The 18689-nt window shown below is 39.4% G+C and overlaps 1 protein-coding gene across 2 annotated transcripts in view; it reads right to left on the reverse strand.

Annotated features, from left to right (window-relative positions):
* The window catches only part of LOC117363922 (putative N-acetylated-alpha-linked acidic dipeptidase), a 294479-nt gene that overhangs the window by 125526 nt on the left and 150264 nt on the right, over nucleotides 1-18689 (reverse strand). For both annotated transcript variants that reach the window (XM_033952501.1, XM_033952500.1), the window contains exons 10-11: nucleotides 15886-15968; nucleotides 5244-5307 (exon numbers count right to left, since the gene is read on the reverse strand). In XM_033952501.1, the coding sequence (XP_033808392.1) occupies nucleotides 5244-5307; nucleotides 15886-15968 (147 nt within the window). The remainder of the gene's footprint in view (nucleotides 1-5243; nucleotides 5308-15885; nucleotides 15969-18689) is intronic.

The following is an 18689-nucleotide window of genomic DNA, read 5'->3' on the forward strand; positions in this document are numbered from 1 at the left end:
TTCTTAATAGTGTATATATGCATATACTAATTGTACATACATGGAATAGTGTACACATATATGCAATATTGTGAAAGAGTTTGCACCCTTCTGAAAGAATGCAAATTATTTCCAGTATTATGCACTTATAACCATAATGGTCTCAAAACAAAAAAAAAGATTTTGAAAACCCAAACAAAAGGAAAATTCCATAGATACCTGAATTTTTTTAAGCTGCACACCACTAATCATTCATTATTTTAACAAACACCATTAAGTTACCTTACATGTGTAGTGTAGCCATGGGACGGACGGCTTGGGGGGGGCCTAGGCACCCCCCCCCCCACACACACACACACACTTCTGTTTGAGCTCAAGCCCCCTTCAAAAATTGAAGTATCGGTTTCATGGCTGGTGAGAATGCTCAAGCCCTGCCAGCCAAACAAAACTTGCGGCCTGGCCCCGGTCCATGATGCTTGAGCAGCAGGAAGCTCTTGGGTTGCTCTAACCACCGATGTCAGCATTTCTGTGCATTTGAACTGAGTATGTGCAGAAATGCCATGGTCAAAGGCTGGAGCATTCTGCCAGCTTTCTCACTTCTGTCGCACAGGTGGGAGATCTGGCAGAAAATCTCTGGCTGGTGATGTTTGAGCATCCCTGCCACTGCTGCCAGTAAAGGTATGATTTGGTAGTGTAGGTGGGGTAGAATTAAAGGAAATACTTGCCTTCCCTCCTCCCCCTGGCTACCCCTGGGCCCCAACCAAAAACAAGTCATGTCTTATTCAATGAATAAAGGATACAGGGGTTGGTATTCGACTTTTACCCAAATAAATCTTTACTTTAGAAATATCCTCCAAAAAGACCAGGATGAAATTGGCCTTCCTAGGGGGTTGTCAAAGCAGAGATCTTTGAGTTCATTAGACTAGCCACTTTGATTAATATACACCTGTGGAACTCATTGCTGGGTAGATTATGCTGAACAATTTGGGTAATTGCTTATAACTCATCTGTTTGTGCATGAGTTCTACTGTTGAGTTATTCATAATAGGGGGATGATGTGTGATATTGTTTTTATGTATGTCTGTTGATGAATTATGCATGTTCAGCTGTGCGACCTCATCTGGAGTATTGCGTTCAATTCTAGTCTCCTTATCTCAAGAACAATATAGTGGCTCTAGAAAAGGTTCAAAGAAGAGTGACCAAGATGGTAAAGGGGATGGAATGCCTCTCATATGAAGAAAGACTAAAATGGTTAGGGCTCTTCATCTTGGAAAAGAGACGGCTGAGGGGAGATATGATTGAAGTCTACAAAATCCTGAGTGGAGTAGAACGGGTACAAGTGGATTGGGCTTGATGGACCATTGGTCTGACCCAGTAAGGCTATTCTTATGTTCTTATATCAAAATTTACCAAAATAAGTTGAATGTTCATTAGGTTATTTCATGGAGCATAGACGTTCCCATCTTTAATATCAAAACTGACCCCAGAGTCAAGCTGCTATGTTGGCACACATGCCAAATATGGTGAATGTGTCTACTTGTACAAATATTCCGGAAGACATGGGGGAAGCTACTGCTTGCCCTGAATCGGTAGCATAGAATATTGCTACTTCTTGGGTTTTGGCCAGGTACTAGTGACCTGAATTGGCCACTGTGAGAACGGGCTACTGGGCTTGATGGATCATTGGTCTGACCCAGTAAGGTTATTCTTAAGTTCTAAAATAGAACTAGAAATTACAAAGGTAACAAGTGTTATAATTTCATTAATCTCAAATTATGTAATTTCTTGACTGACAATTCCACCACATTTATCTGCTGGTTTGATTGTGGGCTCCTTTTATCAAGCAGCGGTAGGGCATTTTACTGCGGGTATGGTAAATACTCTGATACTCATTCAGTTCTTATGAGCGTTGGAGCATTTACCTCGCCAGCCCACGGTAAATGGCTCTTGATAAAAGCAGGCCTATGTTACTTCTTTCTGTCAATTTGTGGATTGACATATTTTCTTCTTTGGAAAGATAATGCATTCATGTTTTCCCTTTGTCCAATGCTTCAATATCTCATAATGTACATTCAATAAAGGTATGCATTAATGGACCTGCTGGACCCAGTGCAATTCATTTAGAATTGTTACATGTAAGGGAAAAATTAGACAAACATGCTATGCTTTTTGAAAATAAATGTATTATCTGCAATTTCCTATTGAATTTTAATAAATTCAATATGTATTTGGAAAACATTGTACTTCTCTGAAGATACAAAGACCTTTCTTGAGTAATTTGGTTTCAGTATCAGATAGTACTTCTTTTGAAAAGTTGTTGATAAGGAGGTGTAAGGGAAAAATCTCCTTTGACCCCTCCTTCTCTTTCTGAATTCTAAATGTACCTTCATCTTGTCCATCAGTAGAAGACATTTTTCTGAATCTCTTTCCCATATCTGTTCCACTAAAAAAATCATTTGGTCTAGCAATTGGCAATTGAGTGGGAGTAGTCATAGGGAAAATAAAAAAAAGATCATCTGAATCATTTCTGACTCATTTCTTCTTTGATAATTGTCATTTTCTCTATCTTGTATCTTAGTCAATTTAATATTTTTGACCTAAAACCAACTCTTCTGTCTCTTCTTTCATAAATCCTTGGTTTACTACATGAATTTATCATTCCCTTTTTTATAATATCCCTCAACTCTTTTAGCCCTTTTCAATTTTTATTTTCTTGACATTTTTCCTAAAAACATCTAACTTTTTATTGAACTCTCATAAAAGATCATTACATTTTACATCAACACTTTTTATATGTTTTTTAAAATTAATTTCAACCTTTACTATGCTGCATTAATCTAATCTAATCTTCTATTTGTGCATCGCTCATACCTATACAGGCTCAAGGTGACTGCAAAGAGAGATAAGAGGGGCGAGAAAGAAGAGGGAGAGAGGAGGAAGGGAGGAAGGGAAAGGGAGAGAAGAAAGGGTAAAGGAGATTAAGTATTGAACAGATGGGTTTTTAGTTTTCTTCGGAAGATTAACAAGTGGCCTTAGCACTAGTACTGTCCAATTCAGCCAAATTGTTTTTGATTTATTCTTAGTTATTTATACTGTATACTGCCTATCAATAGAGGTTGTCTAAGTGGTTTACATTCAGGTACTCAAGCATTTTCCCTGGTGAGCTTACAATCTATCTAATGTACTTGGGGCAATGGAGGATTGAGTGACTTGCCCAGGCTTACAAGGATCAGTGTGGGGCTTGAATTCACAACCTCAGGGTGCTGAGGCTGTAGCTCTAACCACTAGGCCACTCTTCCCACCCTCAAATGAATTGTGTTTTTTTATTTAAGGCTACTATGATTTTGATTTAAGGCTACTATTTAAGGCTACTATTCTTTATTAATTTTGAAATAAATACAAAGTGCAATATAATATACAAACAAATGATATAATAAAACAGCACTTTTATCTCACAAAGATGATATAAGTATATTTCCCCCACCCCTTACCCCCCTCCCGCCCTCCTGGGATGTGTGTGAACTTTCTTTTAGAAATTAAAGGCTTATACTAGTGATCGTTTTTTACAAATATTGCCAATGGCCCCCGAGTCTCATTACATTTTTTATAGTGCCCCATCTGTTCCGAATTCATTCACTCAAATCTATAACTTTGGCACAGGGTTTCTCACCAGAAATTAAAATTCAGCCTACCCCAGTTTTTCCAATTTTTTGTAATTAACTGCATTGCAATCCCTGTCATAATGAGAAGTAATCTGTTCCGACTTGCACTAATTGGACTCTAGGGCTCCTTTTAGTAAGCTGCGATAGCGTTTTTGGTGTACGCAGAATTTTAGCACGCGCTAAACCCGCGCTACGCGGCTAGAACTAATACCAGCTCAATGCTGACATTAGTGTCTAGCGCACGGGGCAAATCAGCATGCGCTAAGTGCGCGCTAAAACCGCTATTCCAGCTTAGTAAAAGGAGCCCTTATTTTGTAACATGTTATCTGGTCTTTTAATTTTTATAATTGTGTTTGTTCTGCCCTCACATTCATGGGAGCTTGTATGGAACTATGTAAACAGAGAGTGGTTTTTTTAACTTAATCTCCCAATGTGCAGTGCTGTATCCTTGGTGGGCTGTAGCCCCCTGCCCCCCCCCCCCCCATGTCTAGCAGTGTATCTCTGTGTCCCTCTCTCTTCTCATGTTCGACTTTTTCCTTTATTCTTCATTCCCTCCTCCCCCTCCCCTCTTGTCCTTCCTCCCCAGGACTATCTCCCTTCTTTCTCTCCCCCTCCCTTCCATCCAGAGTGTCCTCTCTCTCTTCCTTCTTACTTCCAGCATCTGCCATCCTTCCATGCAGTGTCTGTCTTTCTTCTTTCTCCTCCTTCTATCCTTAGTCTCCTCTCCTTCACTTCCCCTTAATCCAGCATCTGTTCTCCTCTGCCCCCCATTCTATTCAGACTCTGCTCTCTCTATCCAGCCTCCATCTCTTCTATCTAGCCTCTGTTCCTCTTTTTCCCCCAATACAGCATCTGCCTCTGTTCCCCCCTACCACCCTGACACTCAGCCTTTGCTCAAAATGGGTGTAGCCATGAGAAGGTGTTATAGAATACTGTTATTCCTGTGTCCAGGAAATAAATTTTGGTGAAATTAAACCTTATGAATATTACTTCACTAAGGGCTCCTTTTACTAAACTGTAGAAGAGCTTCTTACCGTGGGCAAGTGAGGTAAATACTCCAATGCTCATTCAATTCCTATAAGCATTGGAGCATTTACCTTGGCAGCTCGCAGTAAGAAGCTCTTCCATGATTTAGTAAAACCCAGTGTAAAGTTGTACCTAGTTTATATTGTTCAGATTGAAAAAATGAAAATGATTATTACATTCACAAGGTGTTGCTTTTTCTTAGATTCTTTTACCGACATATGGAACATAATCCCATCTGAACCTTTAATAATTTCCATTAAATTCAGAGAATTATATCATTCCATGTATGTTATTCATTAGAAAAAATGGCATATCATCTGAAAATGGACAATGGAATTACCAAAATAATCACACTTTGTATATATTCCTACATAGAAAGGTTTAAGCTTCTTTATAGCATGAGATATCTGGTTCCAGTTCTAAATGTTAAACTTTATCATACATATTCTGACATCTATTTGGAAAACAGGGATCTATCTATGTATCCAAGAATGTACTGGAGAGGAATTTGTTAAATTAAGGCAGCCATTGCTGTAATTCTGCCTTGCTGTAATTCAAATTTCGATAATACCTTACCTTCTATAGCAAGATCCACATTTAGGTAAGCTACTGCCCTAGATCCTAGAATTTTGTTCATTTCCTACAAAACATAAATCAAAATACAAATAATTGATATATTGAAACATTATGGGGCTCATAATAAAAAATAAAAAAATCTAAAAAGTGGCCTAAATGGGTACTTGGACAATCAAAAAGCCTGATCGCCCAAGTACCCATAATCAAAGCTGGTTTTAGACGTATCTAAAACCAGCTTAGGCCTTTCCCCTGCCTCTAAATGCATAGAGCGAAAAGAGGTGTTTTTAGAGGAGGGGAAAGGGCGGGAGGTGGGCCGACCTACACCTAGGCGTACAGCAGGTATAACCAAAAGTTTAGGCAGATTGTCTTGTCGGCACTTGTACATTTTGACTTTGACCAAGTCAAAACAGGTATAAGTGCCGAAAAAGTAGCCGCTGAGCTAATCGCTGTAGCTCAGCATCCCCAGCAATCTGCTTACCGCCTACTGCAACTATTGTTGCAGGAGAGATAGCTCATCTCTCCTGCCACAATGGTGATCACCCACCCCCCTCTGAACCGCAGCACTTCGGGGTGAGCATCGCAGCAGGGCATCTCCCCTGACGGTGATCCTCACCCTGAATGGCTAGCCTTAGGGCCTGATTGGCCCACGCGCCTCAAACCCCGCCCACAGGTGAGGCTTGAGGTGCTTGGGCCAACCGGAATTGGCCCAGTAGCCTTAGGCCCCTCCTGTGGGCGGGGTTTGAGGCGCCTGGGCCAATCAGGCCCTAAGGCCAGCCATTCGTGGGATGGCTGGCCTGCCAGACAGACGGGCTTGGCACCCATCCATCCAGACATCGTTTAAATGTATGTGGAGGAGGGTTTGGGGGGGTCGAGGGGTCAGCGGGGGGTCTCGCTGGTTGGCGGGGGGGGGGTCGATCGGGGGTTCGGGGGGGTGATCATGGGACGGGAGTGCATCAAGGGTAGGAGGGCCAGGGATTCTTCCTGCCCGTATCTTAAAGGGGGTGGGGGGTAGGGGGTTCACCTGGGCAGGAGGGCTTGGGCTCCCTCCTGTCCAATCGTAATCGGCAGGTGGAGGTACTACCAGGCAGAAGGGCTTGGGCTCCCTCCTGCCTGATCGTAATTGGCGGTGGGGGGGGTTCGGGATCACCAAGGCAAGAGGGCTTGGGTTCCCTCTTGCCCCAATCATAATCGGCGGGGCCAGGAGGGCTTGGGCTCTCTTCTGGACTGATGTTGTTGGCGGGGGTCGCGGGTCTCTGGGGCAGTAGGCCTTGGACTCCCTCCTGCCCCGATCGTTGGGGGAGGGGGTGAATTCTGTAACCGGTGTTGTTTTTGACAGACACCGGTTACAATCTAACTTTTAGACGAAGGACTGGCTCCTCCTTCGCCTAAAAGCCCTTGTTTTGAGCGTTTGGGAGTTAGGCTTTTTTTTGGGAGTTAGGTTGATTATATGGTGTAAGTTTAGATGTAGTGGTAGTCTGGGCGTTTAAATAGCTGAATGTAGAGGCAGGCCATTATAAAAAAAAATAAATAAACCACCTCCTTTTGGATGTTTTTTTTGATAATGGACATTTTCCCTGCCTCTACTTTCAACATTTAAGGCCTTAGACCAAAAGGGGACTTAGACCTTTTTTTTATTATTGCTCTCCACATGTCTAATAATTGTAATGTTGGCATAACATTTTTGTTTTGCTAATTGTTGGCCCCTTTTACAACGGTAGTGATGCTGCCTTAGTAAATGCACTGAAGCCCAAAATTAATTTAGATTATTCAATAAAAAAGCTTTCAAGATGAGAAGGATCTAAAAATAGATAAGAATATTCCTCACATGTGATCAGGCACTTACAAGGAAATTTTTTTAAGTGCCTTTCAGAGCTAAAACCCTAGGTTTCAACTGAAGAAATGCCTTACAACATAACTGAGTAGCCCTGGCTATATCAGGGAACATTAAAACAGTTTGCTCACAAAAGGGAACATTTTTCTTTTGAAAATAATTCTTTACGAGCAATGATTTCTTATCCACAGAATCTAAAACTACTAGCAAAGTAGCTCTCTTAGCAATATTATCTTGAGCAGTTTTGAGAAACTTTGTCAAATCTAAGCTATCTGGAGAGTCTATATTATCAAATTTTCTTTGTTGATTAATATGCCATACTCCTCTTGGGAGGTAATATGGTAATATATAATCCTAACTTCTTGAGGATTCATAGGAACTTGTAAAACATCCTTTACATACATTTTGAATAATTCAAAAGAAGATAAATAATTAGTATCAGGGAAGTTAAGCAAAAAACAAATTATATAATCGTCTAGCATTTTACAGATTCTCCAACTAGAGATGAGTCAATAAACTATTCTTAGAAGCCATAGCTACTGCGTTTTGACATAATTGAAGGTTAGCATTGACAATCTCCAGATCTTTATCAACGTATAAGAGTCTAGCATCATGACCATTTAACCACTTCCTCTGAAAATTTACTAAGTGGGAGAAGATCTTTCAGATTCTTGTCCATTTTAAGAATTACAGAATAAATACTTTTCAGTGAAATCAAGTCTACAGAAGAAGAAGAATCTGATAAAGAGGCATATTGAAAAGTAATTTTGTCCGATACTTTGTGTGAACAGATCCTCTTAAATCTTGTACATCAGAAGAAGAAGGAGATATGTCTCTCAGTGTGCTCTGATATATAACCAAAGCTTTCACTGGGGATGCTAAATCCCTCTATTATTATCAGGTGTGGGGGCAGGAAGAGACTCCCCAGATGACAAGGAAACTTCCAAGGTGGAATATTTACTGGAAAACAAGGTCTCACCATCATAGGTAGAATAAGATGTAAGTCCATAGGTCCCTACACTAGTGTGACCACAGGTTTCTTCTTGCTTTTTCTCTTCTCAATTTGAGCAGATCAGACTTTCATAAGAACATAAGAATAGCTTTACCTTATTGGGTCAGACCAATGGTCCATCAAGCTCAGTAGCCCATTCTCACTGTGGCCAATCCAGGTCACTAGTACCTAGCCAAAACCCAAGGTGTAGCAATATTCCATGATACCAATACAGGGCAAGCAGTGGCTTCCCCAGTGTCTTTCTCAATAACAGAATATAGACTTTTCCTCCAGGAACTTGTCCAAACCTTTCTTAAAACCAGCTACGCTATCCACTCTTACCACATCCTCTGGCAATGCGTTCCAGAACTTAACTATTCTCTGAGTGAAAAAAAATTTCCTCCTATTGGTTTTAAAATGATATCCCTGTAACTTCCATCGACGGTCCCTAGTCTTTGTAATTTTTGACAGAGTGAAAAATTGATCCACTTGTACCCGTTCTACTCCACTCAGGATTTTGTAGACGTCAATCATATCTCCCCTCAGCCGTATCTTTTCCTAGCTGAAGAGTCCTAACCATTCCTAATGGCTCTAAAAGGACTCCAAATGGATGGGACCTGCCCCTTTGGTCATTCTCCTTTTGGGCACACACCCATGGTCATATACCTGTGGTCACAGATTGTAGTAAGGATTACCTTTTATGCTGGTACAAGGGCCTCTCTCCGACGTTGGCACTGCCTTCAGGCATCCCATACAATGCCTGTTAAATCTTGCAGATTTCCACAGCATCTTCCAGAGGATCTGTGGTAGGGGTCACCTTTTATGTTGATATAAGGCCTCTATCTGGCATTGGCACTGCTTTCAGGTGTCCCACACAATGCCTGTCAGGTCTTGCAGATTTCTACAGCATCTCTAAGTGATGTTATATTAGAGATTAACTGACACTTGCAAAATATTTGCCTCCTCCTTCCAATCAGATGTCTCTTCCTCCCCCCATCCCACTACTATTCTCCCTCCCTTTCCCACCCTTCTAAGCCTCCCATCCACAAAAAAACACTTCACCCTTTTCTTATCAAGACATTCTTTCTTCCTTTCCTTCCTCTCCCCCAAGACACTCTTTCCTTTAGATCAGCGATCATAAAAGATTAATCATCAGAAGCTAAGTTCCTTTTATGATTTTTCAATTAATCGATCAGCGTAAGCTGCTCTATTGTGAGCTGGGAAAAGGAGTCTGAGGACTTCCACCTTTCCAACATTATTACAATACTATTTTTCAGCCAGCACATTGGATGTTTATGCAATCCTTTTTTTTTTTTTTAATGTCATAGAGTATGTTTTGAGAAGTTTGTTGAAGAACCTTTTTTTGCATATTATGTGAATTTATATGTCCACTCCACTATTTTGATGTTTGAATTTTAGCAAACTCCAGACAGATACCATTTACGGCCTCTTTTACAAAGCTGCTCTAGCGGCTGCCACGCGGCAACAGCCCCGAAGCCCTTTAAATCTCTAGGGGCTTTGGGGCCGTTAGCGCAGCGTAGCCACTAGTGTGGCTTTAGACCTTATAACTTTCTTTTCTTTTGCTTCTAGTTTCACACTAATTTGCTGTAGGTATGCTGAATAATCACAATAAGAAATTGTTTCTGGCATAGGTATCTCGCCAACATCCTCTTTAGTAATGACGGAAGCCAAGAATTAATTTAGTTTTATTTTATGGTCTTGTCTTCCCTGTGTACTTGAAATAGGGTGTCAGACTTCTCCTTATTTTCCTTATTAATGTTTTATATCTAATTTGCAAATGCTTATACTCTTTCCCCATTTTTTTTTTCCATTTGGATCTGTTTTCTGTCGTATTTAACAGACATCTACTTTGCTTTAATAATATCTTGTGCTTCATCATTTAACCTGTTGGCAGTCATTTTACCTTCCTTGAATCTTTTTTTATTTTTTTAATGTTGAAGATATTTGGAAGAAACCACAAGCAAAAACCAGTGGAACTGATGATCTTGATAATGCCTTTATTTGAACAGGGTGCTAAAATAGTACTGAGTTATAACATAGGCCCAACACGGGCTGTGTTTCGGTTGCACAAACAACCTTCTTCTGGGGTCATAAAAACAATAAACAGTACTGCTATACAATGCGAATATAAGAATTGCCAGAAAGTAACGCGTATAACTGTGCACTTGTTTTTATGACCCAAAAGAAGGTTGTTTGTGCAATTGAAATACGGCCCGTGTTGGGTCTACGTTATAACTCAGAACTATTTTTGCATCCTGTTCAAATAAAGGCATTATCAAGATCATCAGTTCTACTGGTTTTTGTTTTCTTGCTTGATTGTGTTTCTGTGGAATATATTTGATGAACTTGTTTTGTTTTCCGCTGTTCTGAAGATATTTGGAATCCTTCCAAGATGATGGGTTCAATATTGAACACTTTTTTTAAAATTTTATTTTTATTGCATTTTAGTAACTTATAATACAAATATTAAACTTGTTTAAAAAAAACTTGTATAAGGAAAAATATGAGAGAAAGCAAAACATTTTAGGGAACAAATAGAAATTCTTCTTAGACCACAATTGTATGGGGAAGGAGAATCAAGCATACAAAGGAGTGTAATAAAAAGGGGAAAAAATAAACAATTTAACAGGGTATAATGTAAATTAACCCTCACTAGATTCATTAACACACCAGTCTCAAATATGATTTTCTTCATATCTAAAAAGGTCTTCACTTCTTTCAGAGAGAAGAAAACATATTTAACTCCCAAATATCATATCAAACACTTGCAGGGATAACTCAGCAGGAATGTTGCTCCCAAATTCTGATTCATCGCAATTTAACTGGCCAGAAACAGCTCTTGGTCGGTTAAACTATCTGTTCAGGGCTATCAGTCATTTTCACTTAACCAGTTAGTGCTGGATTCTGTAACTGGCGCCCAAGTAGGTGGCTGCCTTAAAAGCGGCCGCCGATCGCCTCTCAATCAGTCCAGGGCACCGGTTACAGAATTGCTCCAAGATAGGCAGCTGAAATGTATGCCCAGAAAACCCAGGGCTACATTTCAGCCATTTACCTTTGCTGCTAGACCGCATCAGCCGATCAAGGCAGGGGGATTCCCCCTTCTCCCATCAGCTGAGCGGTAGGGATTCCCCAAAACCACTATTCTATAAATGGTGCCCAAGAATCGCGGCTTTGGGAGAATCCCTGCTGCTCTACTGATGGGGGAGGGGGAATCTTCTGCCACGATCAGCTGCTGTGGTCTAGGCAAAGATGGGCGGCTAAAATGTAGGCCACGGTTACTTGGGCCTACATTTCAGCCACCTATCATGGTGTGATTCATGACTGGGTAGCCACTTTAGATCGCCTAATGCCACTTCGGTCACTGGCCACGCCTACTTTGGCATTCCGCTGCCTAAAGTGGCTACCTAGCCACGATTCCAGAGGCCATTTTAGCTGCCTTTTATTTAGGCATCGATAGACGCTTCAACCCTGCCATTTCTGTCCATTGGCAGGGCACTTACTGACGCCTAAATTTAGGCACTGGTTATAGAATTTGCCCTTTAGTGCCTAACTGCAAACTAGCTATGTTGGGGGTGTTCCGGGGCAGATACAGCAATTGGCCAGTTAAATGCCAATATTCAGCACTTAACTAGCCAAGTTAATTGCATAAATGGGACCACATAAAAGGCTGTCCTACCACATGGTAACTCATAGCTGGTTAAATGCTGAATATTGGACTTAAATCAGCTATGGATTAGATGACTACACAAAACTGGATATTTAATTTTGAAGCCCAGACAGGGCCTGGAACTGAATATCCAAGAATATTGCAGGCGGTGGTCGGGAAAATACTGAACACCGCCAGCTGAATATTGACTCCTCTATTTTTAAAAAGTATCTATACCTCACGCAAACTTGTAGTCTTTAGAACCGTTTCTTTTCATCTTTAATCCAATCCCTCATTTTATACCTCATTTTGGAGTGGAAGAGTAGCCTAATGGTTAGTGGAGCTGCCTGAGAACTGGGGCAACTGTTTTGATTCCCACTGCAGCTCCTCACCTAACCCTCCCTTACCCCAGGTGCAAAATGAGTACCTGTATATAATATGCAAACCACTTTGATTATAACCACAGAAAGGCAGTATATCAAGCCACATTCCCTTATCAGTATTTCTTTTTAATAGCTATATAACCAATCTACTTTCCTAGCAAGTGGCCAAATGGGAGTCAATAATTTTACTATTATTCTTTTACATGCATTTTAGAAGATTAATGAAAACTTATTTGTTTTGTAAATTCAGAAAGTGATTATTGTATGGTTTTAATTGATTGCAAATTCAGTGGTTAATGTACTGGTTTTATCTTTTGTAAATCTCATAGGAGTGCAAGGTATCTGCAATTCATAAATAAAGCTTTATGTTATGTTATGTTTACTGCAGTAGTTTTCCTTAAAGTCATTCTTCATGCGATATGAAATTTGACTAAATTTTGGTCACCATTGTACCAGGCCCTGCATTCCAGTGAGGAACAGATCTAAGCTACAGTAGTTGCCCCTCTTGGTTCCAGTACCGCTCCCATAAGCAGTCATTTGTGCTATCCAGAAACCAGAAGGAAGAGAGGCAATAGACAAAAGCAAAATATATTTTTTTGTTATTTATTTACATCATTTATATATCGCTTGAACCAAAACAACTTCCAATACAACATGCACAATAAGAGTTAATATACACCTCCCCCCCAATTTCCCTTCAGATCTATCTCCCTTAACATAAAATATACTGCTAAAGCATACTTAACATAAAATATGCTGATAAACTCACATACTTGAGAAGGCTTCAACAAACAACTTGGTCTTCAAGGCCTTCTTGAACTACTGTAATGTGGTACAAAAATGAATATATCCTGGAAAGCTATTCCAGAACCAAGAACCCACAATTGAGAAGACCTGAAACTATTTAATTCATTAAAATATACTAGACATTCAGGAATGTTCCCTACCCAGAAATAGCTAAGAAGAAAAAATTTAAAAAATTTAAATTGAATCAGGTTGGGCAGACTGGATGAACCATTCGGGTCTTTATCTGCTGTCATCTACTATGTTACTATGTTACCCCTGGGGTTTTCCTTTCCAAGTGGAGCATTGAGGTCTTTTGTTTGTTTTGTCTACAACTTTGATGAAACATGATCAAACCGGCTTCCCCCTAAAATAACCCTAGTTGCAGAGTTTTGTACTAGCTGAAGTGCCTTTGGCTTCAACTTTCCAATTCCCAAATACAATAAATTATAAAAATCCAATCTGCTAAGTACTAAAGCTTGTACAACACACTTAAAGTCAGGGACGACAAACACATTCTTCAATCTCATCAACATTCTAAAATGGTAAAAGGATGTACGAATAACCTGCGCTATCTGGTTTGCATATAGGGGACAAAATATTTCCAGATAGGGGAGATCAAGTGACTTTTCTATCAAGACCAGCTTTTGATTTGAAAGATCTAAAAGCAAAGGGGAAGCCATACATTCAGTCTAATGAACATTGGAGAAAGTTGTTGAATGTTGGTATGCTTTGTTCCAAACAGCATTAGCTGAGATAGCTCCACAGCAAGTTGTTACACTTTTTCCAAGAAAAGATAATAGACCTTGGTTTAGTGAAGGGTTGAGAATGGTGAGGAGAAAATTAAGAGTGGAGAGGAGATGGATGCATACACATGACAGTGAGGATCATGAAACATATCAGATTAAGATAATGAAGTACGTACGGTTTACTGAGATAGAGTTGGTCTTGATGGAAAAGTCACTTGATCACCCCTATCTGGAAATATTTTGTCTCCTATTGCAAACCAAAATCAATGACACAATGGTCAAGCCATACCACACTCTGCAAATTTAGGGGCCCACATAACCTCCAGGAAAGTTCAGATCCTAAAAAAATTAAATCTAAAATATGTCCTGCAGCATGAGTACCTTTTCTTACAATCTAACCCATAGAAAGAGCAGAAGAAAAAAAAAACCTAAGCGTCAATGAGTCAGGACTCAGGAGCAAGAGGTATATTAAAATCCCCCGTGCAAACTGAGCAAAATCAGTGGAGATCCTTAATAAGTGTTCAAAATCCAAAATCCTTAAGATTGACATAAATAACATAAAACACTATAATAATGCAAAATTTTCTATAAAACAGAGGAAAAAGACCTCAAACAACCCTTGGGATCCGATCAATGGAAGGTCTCCAATTTAGGGTTAAGGTATCATCATAGGTCAAAACCTCTGTTATAATTTATTAATTAATTTAATCTGTTTTCAATATACTTGTTTTTAAATACTTTATATTCATCAATGATTTTTATATCAAATATCAATTTCTCTCAAATTTAAACAAAGAGCAGGCAACCATCAAAAATCTGGCACTATGATAAAACTAAGTATAAGCACTTATCTTTTAAACCCAATGGAGGCCAAATCCATTTCACACCAACGGGCTTCTTCAGGGGTTGTGCTAAAGTTTGTGCTTTTTGCCAATAATAATGGAAAATTGCTCAGAAATCTGTTAATGGGTTGCCACCGCCAAGCTCTCATAAAGGTTCTTGTCTGCTAGGATCAATATAATTCTGCAATAGGAAGCCGAGTCTTTCTAAAGGCAGCATCTCTAAAGGCTTTTACCCCTAATTCTATAAAAAGTGCCCAAAACTGCATGCACAATTTTGGTTGCATGCCCAAATTGCATATGCAATTTGAATAATAAGGTAATTAGAACCAATAATTGGCATGCTAACAATGAATTACTGCTGTTAATTAGAATCATTTTAAGGGGTATACATATAAATTGAAGTGTGGGATCATGAAAGGGGTTCAGAAATGGGTGAGTCATGGGCAGATCAGGGATGTTCCTTTAAATTATATACTGTACGCAATTACAGTATTAGGACCTCTGCGTGTAAATTTAGGCACAGGCACTTGTGCCACGCTTTTGTTGGTGCAAATGGCAATGCCTAAATTTAGTTGCGGTTCTCTGCCTGTCTTGATTGATTAGAGATTGTGAGCTCATTTGAGCAGCGACTGTCTCCTTAGTGATTCTGTACACTGCGTATGTCTGATTGACCTCTAGAAATAATTAATAATAGTAATAGTAGTAGTTCCCGGGCATAAGTATTATTTTATAAACCAAACCTAACTTTAAGTGTGGTTTATAGAATAGTCTTTTTTTTGGCATCATATATAGACTTTTGGATGCCACATAAAGAGTTTACTCCTTAGCTCAGATTTTCTGAACACTCTTAGGAGATTCACGTAAAACAACCTGAATGCCTCTCCTCCTCTCTAGAGTCATCTCTGGTCTCTAACCTTTGAGGACTGTGAATAACCAATGTTTGCCAGGATCCCATACAAAAGCTTATTTGTTTGGGACTTAAAGTGTTGTATAGAGACTTTCCTAAGCTTTAGGAGGTGGGGACTTCAGCCAAACACTGAAAATCCTTGATGGACTGAAAGCTTCCATCATTAGTCTGAGATAATTCCAGTGCATAGTAACTAAGAATATGCTGTAATAAGGGGATCAACTGAGAACAAATATGAAAAAGCGTTCACTATAATTTTACCTGATGAGCTAAACTTGTGGGAATATCCTTTTTTTGTAGATAAATCTGACCTTTGTGGAACCATAGCCAAAAGTAGTATGAATTTGTTTATTACAAGTCAGCTTGCTGTGGAGAGAATCTTGGGCAGTGTCTTCCAACTGGAGTCTACAAGGATAGTGAAAATGCATCCAAAGGCCTGGCCTCTGTATTTTTTTAAGGGTCCTCTTTGAAAAATGGAAAAGGTTTTACCTCAACCCACTCCGTTGATCCTATAAGGCTGTATTCTTCTGCTCCCCAGCTGCAGAATATAATGGATCTCCGTGGTCTCCAGCCTGCAAAGTTTTTAAAGATGCTTTTAGTGATTAATTCTTTTTAACAATTTATATTAAATCTTTTCTACACCTTATATTAAATTTCTTCCCCTTTCCCTAATGTTTTTTAACCTTAATTGTTTCTTTTATATTGAATTGTATTTCTTCCCATAACTTCGCCTTTTTGTGATCATGTATGTTCATTGTCCTGTTGTATAAGTTTAGTCATGTTATGTATTTTTATGCTATTTTAATATGTTTAATATTAAGTTGTTCTAATTATGTATGTTTACCCTAACTTTGTAATTTTAGCTGTACATCGCCTAGAACCTGGAATAGGCGATTAATCAAATCTTATAATAAACTTGGAAACTTGGAAAGTGGAAGAGAGCTGGTGAGGTACAAGAACAGTAGAACCTCAAAATATCTTTCACAATTCAAGTAAAGTGCAGGCTTCTAATGCAGATAACAGATTTCTATAGTGGATCTCTGGGTATTTAAACTTTGACTAAAGTAGTATGATCACCAGGCTAGTCTATATATAACCCACCCTCACTCATGTTCTATGCAGACAATCTTTGTTGCTCCCATAGGTTTCTGCACCTAGGTCTTCTATCCCCCAGCTTCTTTCAAGGTTGAAAAGTGCCCTCTGAATATCACTGTCAACATATTTAACATATAAAAGTTCCCTCAATCTAATCTCATAAAGATTTGATACTTGGTTTAACAATGAAACTTTACAGTTACTGACATAAAACATAGTAAATGGTGGCAGAAAAAGAAGGCCTTGAATTAAAACAAAGGTGAGATTAGGGAAGGTGGGAATTGCCTAGATGTTAAAGTAAAGTTGAGGACTGGGGAAGTAAGGCTTCAAATCCTATTTCTATCACTGATCTTTCTTAGGACCTTGGTCTTACAAACATAGAAATGCTGTAGAGAAAAATGAAATTGTATAGTAGCACTACTTTCACTTTACCCCAAGGTTAACAATCAATATAACCCGAGTCAAAGGGAGACGTGAGCCTAAGTCAGCACTTAATACCCTGGAATATTGGTAAACTTTTACCCCGATCCTCAGCGGCACCACTTGGAGCTCAAACCAATCTCATTGCTCCAAGCTTTACGTGTCAAATCGTCACTGGATCGTTTACGTAATAGGTTTTTACTTTTTTTCTTTTGTCTTTTTAACTATTGTGTACTTTGAAAATATTCATATTTATAAAGATAATTTTTAAGCATGTTACTTAGCTTAATTCTGTGGTCTTTGGCAGGGGGTTGACACCGACATGTTTCGCATTCAAGCTTTATCAAGGAACCCCTCAATATAAATGCCGCCAAACTCTGACCACTATATCAAGAGCAATCAAGAGCAATGCTCTTGATATAGTGGTCAGAGTTTGGCGGCATTTATATTGAGGGGTTCCTTGATAAAGCTTGAATGCGAAACATGTCGGTGTCAACCCCCTGCCAAAGACCACAGAATTAAGCTAAGTAACATGCTTAAAAATTATCTTTATAAATATGAATATTTTCAAAGTACACAATAGTTAAAAAGACAAAAGAAAAAAAGTAAAAACCTATTACGTAAACGATCCAGTGACGATTTGATATGTAAAGCTTGGAGCAATGAGATTGGTTTGAGCTCCAAGTGGTGCCGCTGAGGATCGGGGTAAAAGTTTACCAATATTCCAGGGTATTAAGGGCTGACTTAGGCTCACGTCTCCCTTTGACTCGGGTTGTAGAGAAAAATGAAGTCATATAAAGACCATATGGCCTATTCAGTCTGTCCATCTATGACATCTAGGCCAGTCTGTCTCATCCTCTCCCTTAGAGGTCATATGTGCATTTCCAAAACTTTCTTGAATTCAGATATAGTCTTTTTCTACACCTCCTTCACTGGGAGGCCATTCCATTCATTCACCACCTTAAAAAAAAATATCTCCAAAGTATAACCCTGGTCTCAGTCACAATGTCTTTGGATACCAGCTAGCTCTTTGGGTCAGGTATCCTTGGCCAGGATTTACAAAGCAAAATACAGGTTTTTGAGCTGGGCGCAGGCCAGGGCCAGAGTTACTCTGGTAGGCCAAAGGATTATTTTCCTTGCCGTTCAATCACTTCACAGTCTTTTACTTAATCAGAATAAATCAAGCTGAGACTGATGAAAAATTGATAACTTGAACTGTACTTGAAGATCTGAGATATAGTTTCAACCTTTCAAAGTATTTACAATAAGGGTATTTAAATCCAATTTTCAGACACATTCCAGTTCACAAGTCCATTACAACAATCCCTCTCTATGTACTTGTTCCTCAGCCCAGCACAATGCTATCTTCCTGCCAAGCTGAAACACTCTACAGAGGCTCTGCTATAAACAGTCACACACTCTCATTAACACGCATAAATTCGTCTCCACAGGGACCCATTTTATGCAATGAGACCTTGTGCTAAAATAGCACTACTTGTGGATATCCACTTCTACCCTAGCTGAGATCATTTTCAGGCACTTTCCTGATACTTAAACTTAAACTGAAACTTAAACACATCTAACAACCAATCTAAGTCAGCACTTGGATGACCTAAAAGGCAGGTCTTCTAAGTGCCGATAATCAAACCGACTTTCTGGACATATCCAAGGACTTTTTAGGCCTCTGAATGCCGCTGTGCACCCAGAGCTAAAAGGGACATATCTGGAGGAGTGGATAGGGTGGTATTTGGGTGGGATGTAGGCTGACCTAGACTTAG

Source organism: Geotrypetes seraphini, chromosome 7, assembly GCF_902459505.1.
Source record: "Geotrypetes seraphini chromosome 7, aGeoSer1.1, whole genome shotgun sequence".
In the NCBI taxonomy this organism is placed as follows: domain Eukaryota; kingdom Metazoa; phylum Chordata; class Amphibia; order Gymnophiona; family Dermophiidae; genus Geotrypetes; species Geotrypetes seraphini.